Below are 20,259 nucleotides of genomic sequence, written 5' to 3'. Positions count from 1 at the left end.
ATTCAGCCTCACAAAAGAGAGAAATCCTGTTATTTGCACAACGTGAATGAACCTGGAGGGCATTATGGTAAGTGAAATCAGCCAAAGACATATACTGCATGGTATCACTTATATAGACTCAGAAAAAACAAAAAAACTTCCAACATAGAAACAGAGTAGAATGGTTGTTGCCAGGAGCTGGAGTGATGAGGGGTGAGGAATAGGGAGCAGTTGACAAAAGGGTACAAACTTCCAGTTATAAGATGAAAAAGGTCTGAGGAGCTAACGTATGATATGGTGATTATGCTTGATAATACCATATTGTATATTTGAAATTTGGTAAGAGAGTAGAAATTAAGTATTCATATCACACAAACACAAAATGGTAACAATATGTATTGTGATGGTTGTGCTAATTGACTTGAGGGTGGGAATCCTTTCATGGTGTGTATGCATATCAAATCATCATATTGTACACTTTAAATATGTTACAGTTTTGTCAATTAGAAATCAATAAAGCTGAAAACCTTTAGATTAATCTTCAGTATTTGAGATTATTTATTTTTCATTTTTATTTTATTTTTATTCTTTAAAATTGTGAGGTACTTAATAAAATAGTTGGGCGTCTGTATATCTTCTTTGAAGAAATATCTATTTAGATCTTCTGCCCATTTTTTGATTGGGTTGTATGTTTTTTTGACATTGAGCTGCATGAGCTGTTTATATATTTTGGAGAGTAATCCTTTGTCTGTTGATTCATTTGCAGATATTTTCTCCCATTCTGTGGGTTGTCTTTGCATTTTCTTTATGGTTTCCTTTGCTGTGCAAAAACTTTTAAGTTTAAGTCCCATTTGTTAGTTTTTGTTTTTATTTTCATTACTTTGGAAGTGGAGCCAAAAAGATATTACTGCAATTTATGTCAAGGAGTGTTCTACCTATGTTTTCCTCTGAGAGTTTTATGGTATCTGGTCTTACATTTAGGTCTTTAATCCATTTTGAATTTATTTTTGTGTATAGTGTTAGAGAAGGTTCTAATTTCATTCTTTTAACTGTCGCTGTCCAGTTTTCCCAGCGCCACTTTTTCAAGAGACTGTCTCTTCTCCATTGTATATTCTTGCCTCCTTTGTCACAGATTAATTGACCATAGGTGGATGGGTTTATTTCTGGGCTGTCCTGTTGCATTGATGTGTATTTCTATTTTTGTGCCAATACCATACTATTTTGATGACTGTAGCTTTGTAATATAGTCTGAATCAGGGCACCTGATTCCTCCAGCTCCATTTTTCTTTCTCAAGATTGCTTTGGCTGTTTGGGGTCTTTTTGTGTTTCCAAACAAATTTTAAGATTTTTTGTTCTAGATCTGCAAAAAATGTCTTTGGTAATTTAATAGGGATTGCATTGAATCTGTAGATTACCTTGTGTAGTATAGTCATTTTAACAATATTGATTCTTTCAATCTGAGATCATGGTATATCGTTCTGTTTGTGTCATCTTCAGTTTTTTTCATCAGCTATAAGTTTTCAGAGTACAGGTCTTTTGCCTCCTTAGGTGGTTTATTGCTAGGTATTTTATTCTTTCTAATGCAGTGGTAAATGGGATTGTTTCCTTAATTTCTCTTTCTGATCTTTCATTGTTAGTGAAGATGGCTAAAAAACACATGAAAAGATGCTCAACATTGCTAATTATTAGAGAAATGCAAATCAAAACTACTACAATGAGGTATCACCTCACACCAGTCAGAATGGCCATCATCAAACAATAAATGCTGGAGAGGGTGTGGAGAGAAAGGAACCCTCCCACACTGTTGATGGGAATGTAAATTGGTACACCCACTATGAAGAACAGTATGGGGGTTCCTTAAAAACTTAGAAATCGAGTTGCCATATGATCCAGAGTCCCACTCCTGGGCATATATCCAGAGGAAACCATAATTTGAAAAGATACATGCACCCCAGTGTTCATGTAGCACTATTTACAATAGCCAAAACATGGAAGCAACCCAAGTATCCCTTGACAGAGGAATGGATAAAGAAGATGTGGTACATATATACAGTGGAATATTACTCAACCATACAAAAGAATGAAATATTGCCATTTGCAGCAGCATAGATGGACCTAGAGATTATCATATTAAGTGAAGTTAGAGAAAGATGAATATCATATGATATCACTTATATGTGGAATATAAAAGAGTGATACAAATGAACTTTTTAACAAAACAGACAGACTCAGACCTAGAAAACAAACTTAGGGTTACCAAAGGGGAAAGGTGGTGGGGGGAGGGATAAATTAGCAGGTTGGGATTAACATATACACACTGCTATGTATAAAATAGATAATCAACAGGAATCTACTGTACAGCACAGGGACTCCACTCAATACTCTGTAATAACCTATATGGGAACGGATTCTGAGAAAATAGATATATGTGTATGTATAACTGAATCACTTTACACTTGAACACAACTTTGTAAATCACCTCTACTCCAATATAAAATAAAAAATTTAAAAAATAGATTTAAAAAAAAATCAAGTTTGCTTCTCTTTTAATTTGGAAACAGATATCTTTGAGTAAACATTTAGGGTCTCAGTTTTCAAAATAGTTTACAAAAGGAAAAGCTGATTAAATTTGATATAGTTTTTATATGGACTGTAATGTAAATATAGTATATTTCAAAAGTAAAAGGTAATTTACACTTTTTAAAAAAGACAATGAAAGCAGAATTCTTTTTTTTTTTCCCTCGTAGAGTTTAGATCTTTTAAAAACATTTGTTTTTGAGGGGAATTTTTATACTCCTTGGTGGGTGGGTTATTTGTTTTTGTTTAATATAGCCATTTCCCCAGTGACTTTTTACAGACTAAAATTCTACACAATAAAAAATCCTTCTCAGCCTCTTCATTTCCCTCACTTATTAATATTATTATTCATGTAATTGATGAATATAATTTTAAGTCTGGTTTCTCCAATTTTAAGAAATAAAATTTAACCAAAGAGGCAATGTAAAATGCCTTGCATGTTGATCCGATGGTCTCATGTAACATATTTTGAATACTTCTAAATGTAAACATTCAGTATGTGACTTTTGTATGAGTTATCCTTAAATTTCATAAATGGTGTAAGTGCATGTTACAGTTTCATTCCTTGATGATTCTAGAGAAATGTGTTTTATATCTATTGTTTAGGAATAATAAAGTAAGCAAAAAGAGACGTAACGTGTTCAATAGTTTGGGAACATAAAAGGTCAAATTTAAATATAATGTGACCGCAATTTCTATCTTTGGTAGTTTTTAAAAACTTCATTACATACCTGTGTTCTTGTAGTGTAAATGCGTACCATGCCAGTGGAGCTCTGTTGTGATCAGCCCCAAATATTCTTTTTAGGTTTGATCCAGAGCGGTTTGACGATGAATCAGTAATGAAAACTTTCTCCTTGCTTGGATTCTCAGGCACACAGGAATGCCCAGAGTTAAGGTGAGATGATAGAGAAAGGAAAGTGAAAGGAAAGATGCCAGACTTTGTACTTATAATTTTGATTATCACTGTTGATGAGAATAAACAATCTGTATAGTTAAAGTATTAATTTTTAATCTTTAGTAACCAGTTGACTTTCTTCCTGACTAGGTTTGCATATATGGTGACCACAGTACTTTTGAGTGTACTGGTGAGGAGACTGCACCTACTTTCTGTGGAGGGACAAGTTATTGAAACAAAGTATGAACTGGTAACATCATCCAAGGAAGAAGCTTGGATCACTCTCTCAAAGAGATATTAAAATGTATACATTTAACTTTGTTGAGGAAAATGACTATTTAGAAAATCTGTATTGAATCCTTCTATAAACCAAGCATCACTGTGTAATATAAACATCTATTAGTAAGTCATCATGTAAATTTGGATTTTTGGATATCAGAGTTTCTTAATGCATCATATACATTTATACTTATTGCATCAATATAGTGATAATTTTAAATGGGAGGCCTTCTACCTTTAACTTTTGTTTTATCACTTTTTAGGCCATTATTTTCATATTCTTAGCCTTAGTTTGTCTCTAAAATTAGTATTTTTGAAGAGAAATTATTTTGCAAAATAATGTTTTCCAAATATTTATAAAAGAGAAAACTAATACTAACTCATTTTCACACTTTAAATCACCTTAAAGGGGACAAAGGATTTTACATAATTCTATTTATTGGATTAATATTTTTATTTTCTAAGTATAAGTTAGTTTGTGTTTAATCATTGTTATTAGGTTTGAGTGATTCAGTGAATAATGTACCTTGTGTTTGCTATTGTATGCCTTCCCAGACAACAGTGTTCATTTCATGACTTATACTTTGCTCATCATTTTGAACAGTTCTAAATCATTTGGAAAACAGTTATTTTTGAATGTGTTTTTAAGTATCCTTCCTAAGCAGCAATTTACGAGTGAGGCTCGTCTGTCCTTTTTTGCTGGAAATCTTAGCACTATATTACTCCACTAATTCTCGTTTGTGGAAAAAGCAATTCCTAAATTGATTCATTATTATGTCATATCCTAACCATAATGAACTTGATTAAGAAATGAGAGAGCATTAACTAAAAACCAAAACCAAATTAAAAAAAAAGAAAACAAAGATATGTGAAAATATTTGCAAAATATATGACAGAAGGGGATAATATCCATGTTACATATAAAGAGCTCATACAGATTTGTAAGAAAATATACAGTAGATAAATGGACAAAACAGCTTTTATAAGGGGAAAAAGCTAATAAACTTTTAGAAAAACGGTCAGTCTCCCTAGTAAGCAAAGAAGTATTAGGGCTTTTTCAAAAATATTTTAAGTATCTTTCAAAATTTACATTCCAGTACTGGTAAATTTTATATTTAATGCTTTTTTATTGACAGCACTGTATTTTAGTTTGCTTTTTCTGGTTACACTGTTCTTAAAGAATTCTTTTTTAAAAATATGTTTTTTTAAAGATAACTGAAGGAAATATGCCAAGTGCCGATAGAAAGGAAAGGAAGAATAATGATAAATGTTTGAAAATGGGCTTATTTTTTGACGCTGCTGAATTCTCTTTTAATTTTAGTTTCAAGACTGCACCCTAGTTATTGAGTTACTTTATGCTGTGTTTATGGTTATATAGCTAACATTTTAGACCTAGTAATGAGTAGTTAAAGATAGAAACTAAGTAACTAGATGTAGCCTTTATTTCTGACAAAAATGTTTAATTTATGGAATAATTTAAATTCTGAAACTTTAAGTGAAAGTATTCTTAGTTCCTAGCATCATGTTGTTTCTGTATAGGCACATTGTTAAATTTATTCCCTCTCGCCTATCATTTTCTATGGTTTTGTGTATATAGAGCATCTTCCTTTGTTATCCAAGTACCTTGATTGGTTTGGAATCTGGCAGTGGAAGGTTAGAGCAGGCAGTTGATATGTAAACCAAGTGTCAGTAAATCAGATGAGATAAGTGGAATTTTAAAGCAAGTGAGACCTGATCAGCAGCAACCAAAGCAAAAACAGGGTAGCTGAGCCAGAGTCATGGTGTTGGCATGTTGCCAATAAATGAGACAGTGTATAATAATGATTGGATTCAGGAAAATAGAGGATAAAAGAATCACATAAATAAGCATATTTTACCAAGAGTTACATACATAAGTTGAAACACTGAAAGTAAGTCATCTTCTAGAGGATTTTTTAGAAATAAAAAATACTGCTAATCATGTGCAAAATAAGTTATCCATTCACTGTTGTTCTTCCTTGGCCCTCTGTATTTGTCAGATGACCTGAATTCTAGCAGCCTCAGTGTCACTGATGGCTCGTAGCATGGCTCTAGCAGGACACTTACGTTTTATAGCTTTTTGGTTTTTTAAAAATTATTTCTTCACTGATTTTGATCTGCATTTTTTGATAGTTCAGAAGGCTATTGTTAAAAACATCAATACAATAGATTTTTTATGGAACGAAAGGGCTCTTCCACACTTTGTGCTAATAAAATTCGAAACAGAATCAATTCTCTGCATGTGTTTGGGAAAAGTGAAAAATTCGCATGCTGTTTGGCTCAGATGTGCAGTTTCATTTTTTTATATGGATTCTATCTTATTTATAGACCCAATATAAAAACTTGTTTTCTTTATATTAAAATAGTTTGTATTTTAAAGACAAGATGTTCTATTTTAGAAAAATTATATGGGTTTATTGTAGAAAAATCTAGGAAATATAGAAGCACAAAAATAGGAAACTCCATCACCACTATTTGAACTTAACCAGTGTTAAGCTTCTGAGGTAGATCCTTCTACTTTTTTATTCACATGTAATTTTTACAGACATTTTATATACATTGTTTTCTTCATTTAATATGTTGTGAACCAACAGTGTTTTCTGCAACTGGAACATTACTATTCTCACACAGAATGTAAGTGCAGACTTGTCAATCTTTTTTTTTTTCTGCCTCTTTCCTGTCTCAGATATTGTTATTCTTTTCAACTTTAAAAATGGCCTTACTTCTCCATTGCTTCTATCAAAAGTTATATGTTAGTAGGCCTAATTGCTAAAGTCATAGCGCAATCTAGATGTTACAGTGAACATTTAAGAAGTGAAATTACTCCATTATCCTAAGAAAAATCTTTAATATAATTAAATTCAAATTGGGATGGCTTTTCATCTTTTAAGAGGACATTTTAAGAATCTTTATTGTTGTTTTTAGTCTCCGGGGGAAACAGATGAAGAGTCTTCCTTGAAGACAGCTTTATTTCCCTTCAGACCCATAAAAAGCACTGTTACCCTTTATAAGATGCACTTTTCTTTCACATGTGGTTATGTTGACAGATTGAAAACTGCTTAAAAAAACATAATTCTACTGAGTGTGTAAAAGTGAAGACATGGCCCGTAGGATCAAGGAGTCGTTTAGAAGCTGTGAAAAGATAGCTGTGAGAGAAATCGACACTTTTCAAGGGTGGGTTTATACAGTGTCAACAAATTGATGCTAGTGACCTTATTTTTCTCCTTAGCCAGTCCTATTCCTGTTTCCTAAGTTCCCAAGACCAATGATGAAGGTAGAAGGGGAGGAGTTGAGGGGAGGGAGGCTATGACAACAAAGCAGTTACTGTTAGTGCAAAAGTCAGAAAATCAGCACAGCCAAAAAGGCTGCATACAGTGTTGCTTTGAGCGTTGTGAGTGACCTGCACTGATGAAAAGGAGTGAGACTGAAACTTGCTGAAAGTAGAACAAGGGACTGGAACGAGCATTTGTTACAAAACAAATTCTTTATATATCCATCTCATTTAGTCCTGAGAACGTAACACCAGGTACAGGTAGGACTAACTAAAATAGTTCTTCATTCCTACTAGAAGAAATACTGTAAATGAAGACAGCAAAGACTAGCTAAGAAACAGTAAAAGATCTAAACTCCAGATTATCTCAGTATCTTCAGTGGGGTTTAGTGGGGTTTTGTGCTTATTTAAGAGAGAATCAAGCAAGTTTCAAATGATGCACAATTCATAACAGCTGAAGAAAATGATGAAAAGAGTAATATGACAGCAGTTATAAGAAGTCTCAAAGAAAACTCATATTGCCAACTCAGCTCAGCTGCCATTTGTACAACTGTTTAAATTTTTTCCTGTTCCCACATACGTATGCTTTTACCTATTGCAGTCAGAACAGTATGATCTACCTTTCATTTAATGCATTTCAGATATTTTCTTTTGTTACTTCATTTTTGTAACGTCTAGTTTTGGTGGGGGGGGGGGGAGACTTTTAAAATACAACAGAAATCAATTTCATGTTTGATTTATATAATTTTATAACACTGAATGAATGCATAATTGAAAAATTTGAGCTGGGAGCCTTTTGGTAAAATATCCAGATAGTAAACAAAAAGGCAGGAAATGACATTCCTTCTTCCAGTCTGCTTCCCATTTAGTCAGTTTACAGTTTGGTGGCTATCTTTCTACAGATTGGGAACAGCTCTTGTTATTGCATGGATGAAGTGCCAGGAGCAAATAAGTGACAAGTAATCCTGTTTGGTAGTTAAAAAACAAAACAAAACCTATATTTATATAAATCTAAAATATTTGCAAGTTCTTGTTTTAATTTCTAATGCATGTTGGTAGAGAATGAAACTATGTTATCCCACCATTGTAACTATATCACAGTTAAAGTTGTAACGTACCTGTCTCCAAAAAGGCAATCAGTAAATATTTTTGAATAAATGAATGAGATCTACATTGAGGTTTTCTGTGCATATAGAATAAAGGAAATTATTGAAGTTACTTAAAAGTTGAAAAAGATTTACAGATAGCTAGACTACCTCTAATGCTAGTAGTACTTTGTGATATGCTAAGTACCCCATTGCTGGAAGTATTTATGAAGATGTTGTATGGACATCTTTCAGTGATGCCTGCATTAGGTGTGAGCATAGGTTTATAATAGGCTATAGTTCTACAAAATATCAACCAAAATAGTTGGTAAGCAAGCAGTCCTTTGTTCCTACTATATCTTATCACTAGGTCATCATTAAAACTAGCAAATGTTTTAAGGATCAGGGTTTTTTTATTAGGTTAGCAAGAGCATCATTAATCCAGTGTGTGTCTCATGGTGCACTATCCTACGAGATACTCTGAGAAAAAGTTTCCTTGGTCATATTCATTCTCAGATTGTGCACATTCTTTCTCAGAATGCATATTAATATATTGGAAGAGCTGAGAAGTTCTACTGTAAGAAAACCCATTTTAACTTGGTGTAACATTGAATGTTCCAAATGTATTTGATGAACCCTTTTTCAAGCTATACCTATTATCCTGAAAAACCAGTGTTTCATGGAGGTGTAGTATTCTATAGATCTATGGATGTAGTGTACAAAATGATCTACAGACAAAAGGAATCTAAAGAAACATCTGTCTTAGCTAGTTCTTTAAGCTGTGCATGGTCCAGAGATTCTCCAGACCAGGAGTGACCGTATTCTTAGAACCAAGCCACCTGAATTCCATATTCTCTCACTCCCTTACCTCCTCCTCTTTTCCTTGTCAGAGCATAGAGCCCTCTTACTCTACTGACTCTTTTACCCTTCTGACTTCCATTTCTGTCCAAAGAAATGTGACCCATTAGTCAGGCAACACTTTTTTACTGGTCATTTAATGCATGCCAGATCTTATGCCAGATGCTGGGGATATAGCAGTGAGCCATCAGACATGGAATTTACTGTGTTCTATCTCTTCTATGCTTCACCCCCAGGAGGAAGAACCCCAAAGTCTCTTGTGCCAAAGCTTAACTTCCTAGCCCTTCAGTTCCCTAAGTCCTGGGTTTGGAAGCAAATCAAGGACCCTTTAGGTTAGTGGCTGAAAGGGACAAAGGAAAGAACTTGTAGATGAATACAAGACAAAGAACAGAAGGCTTCAGTTACAGGCTGTAGGGGCAGAAGCAGCACAGGGAACCATTGGGAGTCAAGCCATTATTTTTGTTATTTTTAGTTTTTGAGCAAGAGAATTCAACTACATATCTTATCAAGGAAAACTGTCAACATTGATGCTGAATAGGAATACTGGAGATCGTTCAGAGTGAGAAGAAACAAAGCTAGGAATTGGTTTGACTTGGTTAAAGAGCAATATTATAGTCATTTGTATGAATTGTTCAGTTATGCTGCAGCACTAGGTGTGTTTATCTCTCATGATTTGTTGCTTGTGTTGCAAGGTCATCAGCTAATAGATAATTGATTTTTAGAGCTTAAAAGGACCTTGTAGAGATTACATGACATAGTTAATATTCTTGATACAGAGCCTTTGAGGGAGATGCAAATGTGTTTTGAATGTTAAATTTACTTAGATTTAAAAATACATATCTTCAAGCAAAGTTGCCATGACAACCTTTCTTAATATGTGTATAAAATTTATGTCTGTCTGAGGTTTTCATCTTACCCAATACAGGTTTTAATCACAAGAATTGGGCACTGTGGTGTATTTCTATCTAGATGGTGCCCTGTGGGAATTATATAATTTTGGAAAATGCAAATCAAGATTAGAGCAGTTCGGTAGCATGGTGATCCCACCCAGGTAAATGTCATCTTGTTCTCTCCGTGATCAGAGATTGATTTGGCTTCAAATCCAAGAAGAAATTCTGGATTGAAATAGAACCATGAGTCTGTTCTGAGTTTCTGTCTTTTTCATATTTAGAGGATTTGTAGGAGGGCCCTAGGAGGTTTGGGAAACTTTGGACTAAATCTCTTGGGTAGCCCCCGAACTGATCCAGTTTCCTTAGGATCATCTAAATCTAATCCATAGTTGATAGCATAGGTTGACTCGGAACCACAAGAGACATCTCTACAATGACCAGGCATGTGCACAGAGACACCCCAGAGACTCCTGGCCTGAACTCCAATCCAGCAATGCTAGAGAGATACTATTATCAGACCTCTTCAGTCCCATTTACCTTACTTCAGATACCCTTGTCTGTCAGGCTCTCTTTTGCATGTCAGGGGCCAGGAGAAGAGTACTAGGATTTTGGACACCCAAAGTTCAGGAGGAAGGAATTCTCATCCTCAATTCTGGAAATATGAATTTATTAAGCAGTGGAATAAGGGGGTAGTCACTGGTACCTTTTAGTAACTATGACTTGAACTTAAGAACTCTTAACATGGCTGCCTGAGATTTTGAGATACTTGCTAAAGAGCTATGTATGTTTGTGTTTTATATTTTAGTTCCTCTGTGGTACATTAAAAAAAATTAATGTTTTGTTGTAATCTAAGAACCCCTGAAGATAATTAAGTTGAGGTTAGAAGTATGATCTACTAATGTGCTAGTTTTGATTTACTTTAGTCTTAATAGACTCTGTAAAACTATGTTACATTTAAGAGAATCCATGGATATGTTCTAATCCAGTACCCTTATAAAAGGGGGAAATGAAAGGTGAGAGAACTTATTTTATATGAGAATTTGCCCAGGCTAGTACTTTTTTTTTTTCTTTCAAACTTGTTTAGAATGTGATATCCTTTTGGTTTCATCTTAAAGAATGAATTTAAAACCAAGGAAAGGCCCCCTAAGCAAGAAGAACTGCCTAAATTAGTAAACTATGCTATTGATAACTGGGAGAAATAGGTTAATAGTCTCATAAAAACAAGCACTTGAAAAGAGATGTCCCATCTATGATGGGACATGCTACGATGCTTATAAAGATTTGGGGGTTTATTTTTATTTTAAGAGGCACAATCAGGGCCAACTACATAATCTGTATGCCCAGTGCAAAATGAAAATATGGAGTCTTAGCTGGGAATGAAGTCAATCTCCCCCACACCTCCATGGGTCTGCTCTTTTAACCTATGGTTGATGAGAGACCCACAAGGGATTGAAGTCCCCATGCTGGGACAGTGTTGCTTACCTGGATCACTGGTAGGCAAAGGAACCCTACCTGATTACCTGGTGAACATGCTGTGGTGTGGCCAGCCCAAAGCAGAGATGACTTCTTCCATGTCCTGCCTCAAGATGCTGCACAGCATACTGCTTGCTGGACCCAGCCCTCCCCACACCTGTACCCAGGCCCACGCTGGAGGGTGACCTGGCAGAAAGTGGGCCTCCCTCATCAGCTCTTCTCCTCATGCAATCTTATTGCTGCTCTGGGTAGAAGGCAGCAGTTGAAATGGGCAGGGATGGCTAGAGGGAGGCCAGGCAGGGCCCAGGGCACCAGGGAGCAAGGAAGCTGGTAACTGAGAACATGTCTAGGGAGGCAAGGAAGTAAACTCTAAGCCCCCGGCCTATACTCCACAGTCCCATTGGACTTCACTTACAAATTCACAAATAAAATTTGAGAATTTCAACTGCACTGCCCTCAAAGTGTTATACTCCAACATAGGGTCCTTCTAAGCAGCAGGCTTCTGTGGTACTGCACTGACTGCACCCCATGAAGGTAGCCCTGGACACATCTGACCTTACACAGGATGGTGCTGTGTGACTCAGTGGTTTTTGAGGGCTGTGCTTCCTGGTTGTATGCTAGTTGTCCTTGCACATATCCATAAACATCTTTTTTATGATTTATCATCAAGCAATTTAAACCTCTCTAGGATGTCTTAAATTATTTACAAAGTAGGCAACAAATAGATGCCAAACAAAGCAATTTTATAATATACATTTTTATTAAAGTTGCAGAAGTGATAAGTACACTAAAAGTCTCTTATCTGAAGCCTCATTTCACTGATGGAATGCTTACTTTCCTATATTTTAATCATAATTGCCAAACATTTTCTGCTGGAAGGTAAAATGGGATTTTTCCCTGAAATATCATCATGATACCTTATGAAATGTTTCAGTGATATGAGTCATTCATTTATTCATGTGGTTGGACATCTAGATAATAGAAATCTGTGAGAAATATATTGTTAATTCCTGTGGAGGAGGAAGGAAGAAATCCTACCGGTGTATTTTAAGTGTAGTTAAATTCAGTGTTCCTTGCCATTTTAAAATACCAAAATTATTCTCTTCTGCTCCTTTCTTTCCAAGAGGCTACATAAAATTACTCTGACAAAGAAAATCATGAGTCACTTTTTTGCTGCTAACCTCTTCTACATTCCATTTCATGAACATAGCAATCAGTGGTCAATGATATTCTTATTTTTAGCAACCATGTACTGTACAAGTGAGACTTATTACTTTATACCATGGTTAGCAATTTTGTCAAGGTATTCTCTCTTTGTTTGCAATATTACTGAAACTGACAAGAGGGACTTCCCTGGTGGTGCAGTGGTTAAGAAGCTGCCTGCCAATGCAGGGGACATGGGTTCGAGCCCTGGTCCGGGAAGATCTCACATGCCATGGAGCAACTAAGCCCTGCACCACAGCTACTGAGCCTGTGCTCTAGAGCCCGTGAGCCACAACTACTGAACCCGCATACCACAACTACTGAAGCCCACACGCCTAGAAGCCCATGCTCCACAAGCCTACCACAATAAGAAGCCTGTGCACGGCAACAAAGAGTAGCCCCAGCTCGACGCAACTAGAGAAAGCCTGCATGCAGCAACAAAGATCCAATGCAGCCAATAAATAAATAAATAAATTTATTTTTTAAAAAAAGAAAAACTAACAAGAAACAGATTGTCATTAAAAAAAAAGCAGCTTTGGAAATCATACATGCTGCAGTGAATATTCAGCATACAGGTTCTAATGCTATTTAAAGCATAATCAGAAAAACTGGTATATTTCAAACTCTTAGCAATTCTTGTTATTAAGTGAAGGTCAGTATAGTTAGTAATAAAAACCTAGGTAGTACATTTTGAGGCCTGATGCACTATAAAAACTTTAACATAAGGCAAAATGTGAACAAAAGTAGCTAATTTCAGAAATCCAGTTTTTGTTAACTGATTGGTGATGTCTGCTGTGGCAAATGATCTGTTTTATGCTTTAGCTCTGGAATTCACTGTTTTTGTGGGGGAGGGCTATGTAAAGCCAATTTTAGTAGAAACTAAAGAATTGAGGAATTTTTATTCTTCAAAAACATATGCCTTTCAAGATAAATAATCTACCCCATTGGTTATATCTATACATAGAGATACATTATCATGAAGAATTTCAGGTTTATATTGTCCACTCCCATGGTTTGATGGAAAAGATTTTTTTCTCTTTTTATTTTTCACAGGAAAGGGAGCTATTTTGTTGTCTCTCACAGGAAGCTATTATAGAGTCTACATATTTAAATATAATCCTTCCAGGTTGTATCTTGGGTATATGTTATTTCCTCTCTTTGTAAGAGTAATTTCTTCTTGAAAAATGCTTTTTATTGGGTATTGGTTAGTATGAGGGGATTATTGTTGATTTTGTTAGATGTGCTAACAATATTGTGGTTATGTGGCAAAATATCCTTTTTTTTAGAGATATATAATAAAATATTTAGGGGTTAAATGTCATGATTCCTGTAATTTTCTTTAAAATTCTTTAGCATAAGAACAATAGAAGGTGACATAGAAGCTATTGTTACATCTAATCAGTGGGTATTTGTGTATTCATTATACCATTCTCCATACTGTATGTTTGTAATTTCTATAATAAAGAGACAAAAAAATGACTTTCAATAAAAATGAAGAAAATATGTACGAGACTTGTGGACTGCTGACTTCCTGAAAACAGGAGGGGATTTCTTCTTACAGACTAATTTTGGAGGATGTGTATTCTTTCCAATTATTTTTAACTTATTTCTTAAAATGTCTGTTCATACAGCTATAAAGCATGGAATGCTCTGTTGCACAGTAAGGCTTTTTTTTAATAGTTTGGTACATTTTTAACCATTAAATAAATATCCCTAAAATTGAGAACAAGGTTTATACCACTGAAACTGAAAACAAAGTTTCAGATGATAAAGTGTATCTAAAAATATAAGGCTTAGATCCCAGTCTTTTATCTTCTGATCACATACAGAAAATGTTTCAAAAATTTAATACATACAAATTATATGCACTTGGTATTAAAATTTCCTGATAGTCTTAAATTTGATTACAATCCCAAAAGGTGTATAAATGTGTATGAAAATATTAATCACTGATCACTGTTTTTCTTGTTTGGGGTAAGAATGGGAAGTAAGTTAACCATGTCATTGCTTGAGTAGAAAACTCTGCTTTGCATTTCTCCTGATTACTACTGTATAATAGGGAACTTAATTGCTTAAAAAGGAATTCTTTTAAATTTCACTGAAATATATATTCTTTCATTGAACTGTATATGTACATATATCTCCAACTTGGTATTGTCTGATAAAATCATATAGTAGCCTGAAAACTAGTTTTGAGATCCTCAAGGTAAAGAAAGGAAACAGTCCAAAGTATCTTCATGAAGAAGGATGACATTCTTATTTAATAATTTCCAAGCATTTAATGTAAAACCAGGAAAATGGATAAATATTACAGGAAGTGCCATTGTGTGGAAATGAAACATAATATTTTTAGGTGCCATAAATATTATTTGTTCTCTAATAAATTTTTTAAATGTATGAGAAAATACAGTAATATTAAATACTAATTAATCCTCAGTGTTAAGGATTTTAAAGCTGCTAGGTTGATGTCACTTAAAAGAGAGGCTGAAAATTTGGAGGCAAAGATTTAATGATGAAAACAATGTTTATGATGAATTATCATGTCAGTAGTGTGCTGGAAGAACCTGGGGGGAAAGTCTGAAGTGAAAGGGTATGTCTTCTAGATATTTTAAGCCAAACAATGTAAACAATTCAGTGAAGCAACATTTATTTCTTAGAGCCCATACTATTAGGCAATGTATTATGTGCTTTATCTTAATTTCCTCATTTAAGTATAGAGTTGCTAGTATGGTATACATCAGGGAAATTCCATAGTATATTTATTTCAGCAGAACAATTTGACTTTCTCACCAGTCATGTAACTATGATGAAGAAATATTGGATAAATGTGAGTCCTTTAAAGTGCAGTCACAGCTGGCCCAATTTAAGACATACTGATAGCGGCTCTGACCAACTAAGTGAGGCTTATAGGGCCAAGTCATTAGGCCCTCTTCTTGGCCTTGATTTGTTCAGCATTGTTTTCAAAGGCTATAATGAGCCCCAAAGTCTTGCTTATCAAATCAGTAGATGATGTGAAGCAAGATTACTTATTTCAAGAGATGGTAGTGAAGATCTAAATTTGGGGAAAAGCCAGGCATGATTAATTGGAAGTAAATATAAAGATCTGCAGTTAGATTTAAAAAAACCCAACTGCACTTGGTGTGACTGGGTTAATATGTAAAAAATCTACGAATTTTTAATACTTACTTTGAACCAAACTGATGATAAAACTGCTTTAAAAATGTCATCTTGGGCTGTGTTAATGAAGGTATTCTCTCTGATTTGGGGAGATAATAGCCTCACTGGACTCATACAAATAATCCATGCTCATTTTAGAAAAATTAAGATGAGCAAAACCAAAAAACCCTGCAATGATGCATGTACTTTTTATAGATTTTGTACTTATCATCTTTTTTGCTGAAATCATCTTGGTGGCAGCAGAAGTGTGTATCTATGTCCTTCGAGTCTTAGATTCTGCCGAGCATTAAAAGGTCTTCTCTTTGTAGAGATTCCCAATTAGGCCTTCAGAGCCAGAAGGGCAGTTTCATTGGCACCGCCTGGGAACTTGTTAGAAATATAAAGCGGGGCAGACCCAGATACTCTTCTGGGTGGGGCCTAGCAATCCCGTTTTTCAGCAAGCCCTGCAGGTGATTCCAATCCATGCATAAGTTTGAGAACTGACCTGAGTTTAACCCTTTGATTTTTCAGATAAGGAAGCCAAGATCCAAAGAAGTTGTCACAAATTTGAGAACGTGCATACTAGAATCTTCAGGCAGTGATTCCTAGGATGATGAATCATCCCTGTGGGGAGAACTGTTGATTGGGCTAATTGCTAAGCAGCGCGGGAAAGAATGCTAGGTGGAAACAAGTAATAGGGAAGAGTCTGTTTAGCATTTAACTTACCCTGGTGGACTTCTTACAGCTCAGCAGTAGCCTTTGATTCACTGAAATTTAATCTGAAAGAAAAGTTTGCTTGATTTAATGTTAATCCCTGAAGCATGTTTATGTGCCATTTAAGTGACTACTTCATTCCATCAGTACCCCTAATGAATCTCTAGAGTGTGACCCTGCAGCTTTCATTTTAAAAAGCTCTTCACACTTAAGTTTGAGAACCACTAATACAGAAGATGTTTAAGGTGGTTAAGAATAAACCTAGTTGGACTGGGACAACATTTTTAGTATCCTTTAATTTGGGTTCCACAGAGAAAACTCAAAAAAATTCACTAATGTGTGTATCATAAAGCCAATATAACATCATCAGAGACCGCTCCAGAAATTTGTAATAAGGCATTAAAGTGATTTTTTTGTGAAATTATAATTTCCTCATTATCTGGGAAGAAAAAAAAAAGAGGGGGAAAAATCACTGTAGGAGGGCCAAGAGATCACAAATACAAGAGTTGAAATAATGGATCTTGCTCTAAACTGCAAATGTAGTCAGCCTTGACTTTCCACAGTACAAATAAAGGTCATGGACTTTATAATATCTCAGCGGCTGTCAGGAATTTTAGTTTTTTAAGATTACATTGTGTGGAGTAGTCAGATTCAGGAAAAAAGATACAGTATCTAAGGAATAACAATAATAACTGCAAGACCAAATGATCTACCTTGAATTTTTGTGGCATTTATCGTTTTCCAAGGTGCTTTCACATAGACTTTTATCCATGTAACAGCCCTGTGAGGAAGGAAAGTACCAGCAAAACCGTTTTCGAAACTTTAAATACGGAATAGATGAAGAAAAAAGTGAAGTTTACAGATTCAGAGAAATGACAGAAAAAGGCTGTCACTGAGGAAGCATAGCATAGGGCAAGCGCAAAAAGCCCAAGTCCGGAGGAGGGTCAAACGAGAGAACAGAACAGAGGCTAACTTGGCGGAGAAAACGGTGTTCATGGGCAAACAGGTGCAAAAATGCCGGAGAACAGGAGATCTGGGATTAGGAAACTGAACTTTACTTATCTGTATCAGAGAGGATGGATGAGGTCGAAGATGAGAAAAATGAAAAGTGGGTGGGCACTTAAAGCTGCGTGGAAGTTGAGTGGGCTGCTATTACCCCTCAGGCCCATGACCACGGGGTTGGGCTCCACGTTGAGGACAACGCCGAGGGGTGTCGCTGAGGGCGCGGGCGGGAAGACGGCAGAGCCGGGTGGGCGTTCACTCCGGACTAACAAAGACCGCCGGGAGCACTTCCCCAACCACGCAACCTGCGGGGGCCGAAGGGTTAACAGCGCGCCCGACTCGCGCTCGCATCCCGGCCCCCATTCCCGCGGTCGCTAGGAGACGCCGGAAGTGGGGGAGGGGCGGGCGGCGCGACCAAGGGTGGGAATCTTTTTCGGGCTCCCGGGGGCGGAGGGAGGGGAGCGCGCGTGCGCGCGCCGGACCGGCCGTCGCCGCGGTGACCGTCCTCAGAGTCCGTCGGCTCGCGCCCCGCCCCCGTTCCTGCTGCCCCCTCCCCTGTCGCGCGCGGGGGGTGTTTCTCGCTCCTCCCGGGTTGCCGCCGCCGTTGCCGCGGCTCCTCCTCTCCCAGTCTTGGGTTTCCCTGGCACTACTGCCGCCACTGCCGCTGCGGTCTGTATGAGGAGGAGGAGGATGTGAAGATGGCGGAGCTGCAGATGCTGCTGGAGGAGGAAATCCCGGGGGGCCGCCGGGCCCTCTTCGACAGCTACACGAATCTGGAACGGGTGGCCGATTACTGCGAGAACAACTACATCCAGGTGCGACGCATCTCCCGGCCTGGGCGCGTCGGGCCTCCGGGTGGTGAGCAGCGCGTGGGGGACCCCCGGCTGGGGGCCGCGCGTCTGGGGGCGTAGGGCGCGCGGGGCCGAGGCCGTGGCTGGGACACAGTCCAGCTGAGCGCACGTATGGGGGGGAGGAGCAGGGTCGGGGCTGGGGCTGGGGAATGGGTGAGAATTCTCCGGTTGGAGAAAATTGTAGCTTTAAAACATTTTAAAAAGCCAGGCATCAGTCCTCGGTGCGGTGTGTGTGTGCGGGGGGGTGGGGGGATGTCCCCGCCTCCTCGCTTCTTCCCTCGGCCGCCCCCGCACTCCCGTGCCCGTCAATTTTTGGGTTGGCGGAGGAGGCGGAGAGTGGCATTTTCTATTTGACAGAATCCTGCTCCCCCATATGTCAAGGGTGTGGGGGGATTGATGGGTAACCCCACCCCCCAAGCTCTGGAGGATTTTTAAGGGGTTATGTTGCTGCAAAGTAAAGTGCCTTAGCTTTCTATTCATTTGAATGCATCAAAAGATAGGGTTTTTTTTTTTTTTTTTGCTTGTTTTTAGGTTCTAACTGGGGATACAGTATAAGAGCAGTCGTCCCTTGTTGGAAGTTAATGCCGTTTTTCTCCCTATGGAGAATGAGAAGCTGCATAGTAATGAGCTATTCCCTCCCGCCACCCCCCTCCAATCCCGTTAGAATAGGTAATTTGCCTGTGGGGGAAAATTTTGTGATTATTTTTCAGAGAGAATTAGGAAATGATCCTCATGGTTTAATTTTTCCTGTGATGATTGGTTTTGGCACAGGGACTCAGTGGTAGCGCTGTATGTATGTGCATGGAGGCGGGGGATATTGGGTGAGATGAAATACAGCTGCTCCTGGAGGAAGCAAAAGATTCTGTGGATTAAAAAAAATCTTTAAAAATTATTTGAAAGGATGGTTTAAAACTCATAGTTTGCAAAGCCAGTATCTTTTGTTTTCTTTATAGCTTATTCTAAATCACAGGTTCTTTTCCCTTCCTGCACCTTTTCCCTTCCCATTTAAATTCTCTTGGGATAAAGATGCAAATGGAAGAAATGTGTTAAATTGTTCCTTCACTATGGTCTTTTTTTCCTGCTCGTACCTCCATCTCTCCAGGCATCCTTCTTAACATCAGCTATATTGGGAAGCGTTCTCAAGTCTTGGTGTAAACCAGGGGGAAAAAAAAGGTGTTAAAATTTATAGGTTCATAAATTTTGTAAGGAGAACATGGTTAATCAAGGATAGTATTGTGAGATTTTACTTGATTAGACATATCCTGAACTCTGTATTTTCTTGTAGGGAATATTTGTATTGGAGAATAAATCAGACGTGATCCAAGGCTTTTCCCTCCAATGAGGGAAAAGTATGGCCAGTAGGAACATAAAGAATGTGACTTGGTCAGAGAATCATACAAAAAGTGCAATTGTACATATTCATAGGGTGCTTTGCTGATACTGAGTGTGGTAGGAGAGATTCAAAGGTTAAGTAGGATGCTCCATTTTTCACTAAATGTATTTGAAAGTCTTCTATGGCCTGGCACTGTGTCAAGGGTTGATGATACATACCTAGTGTTCACAGAATTTCATAGTGTAGTTAGTAGGAGAGGCTGATTTGTGAGCAAATGAATACCACCTAGTGTGTCAATTTATACTCTTAATGCACTGCAAATATGAAGAAGGACTGGAGGAAGCTATGCTGTCCTCACTCTGGGAATTCACGTTCTCTAGGAGAGGCAAATTAAAAGGACTGAGGTAGTAATTCCAATCCCTTGTGCAACGTATTATGGGAAAGAGTTACAGGTCAGAAGAGAAATTGAGGGCGGAAAAGTGATTGGGTTGCAGTTATCACCACTAAGTTTAAAAAAAACAACAGATTTCTCTTTCCTTGGAAGATAATTTTTATTGTATTGAATAATTTGAAGGTATAATTCCTCTTAGATTATAAGTTGTTACATAAAGGTAAAAGTACCTGAATTAGTAAAGCTGAGAGAGTAAAGGGATCAACAATTGTCATCTTTTTATG

At 37.1% G+C, this 20,259-nt stretch overlaps 2 protein-coding genes across 12 annotated transcripts in view; both read left to right on the top strand.

Annotated features, from left to right (window-relative positions):
* Positions 1-14,033, top strand: part of LOC130858210 (cytochrome P450 20A1) — a 64,492-nt gene extending 50,459 nt beyond the window's left edge. The window contains exons 12-13 of one of the 2 annotated variants that reach the window (XM_057744296.1): positions 3,362-3,451; positions 3,602-14,033. In XM_057744296.1, coding sequence (XP_057600279.1) covers positions 3,362-3,451; positions 3,602-3,752 — 241 coding nt within the window. In that variant the 3' untranslated portion in view covers positions 3,753-14,033. Of the gene's footprint in view, positions 1-3,361; positions 3,452-3,601 lie in introns of those variants that run through there. The other variant, XM_057744297.1, reaches the window with a different exon arrangement.
* Positions 14,034-17,897: 3,864 nt separating this feature from the next.
* ABI2 (abl interactor 2) overlaps positions 17,898-20,259 on the top strand; it is a 94,277-nt gene continuing 91,915 nt past the window's right edge. For all 10 annotated transcript variants that reach the window (XM_057745803.1, XM_057745802.1, XM_057745801.1 and 7 more), the window contains exon 1: positions 17,898-18,215. In XM_057745803.1, the coding sequence (XP_057601786.1) occupies positions 18,099-18,215 (117 nt within the window). In that variant the 5' untranslated portion in view covers positions 17,898-18,098. The remainder of the gene's footprint in view (positions 18,216-20,259) is intronic.

This window comes from Hippopotamus amphibius, chromosome 8 (genome assembly GCF_030028045.1).
Source record: "Hippopotamus amphibius kiboko isolate mHipAmp2 chromosome 8, mHipAmp2.hap2, whole genome shotgun sequence".
In the NCBI taxonomy this organism is placed as follows: domain Eukaryota; kingdom Metazoa; phylum Chordata; class Mammalia; order Artiodactyla; family Hippopotamidae; genus Hippopotamus; species Hippopotamus amphibius.
The sequence above is the reverse complement of the archived record's forward strand: the minus strand, read 5'-3'. Positions and strand labels throughout refer to the sequence as shown.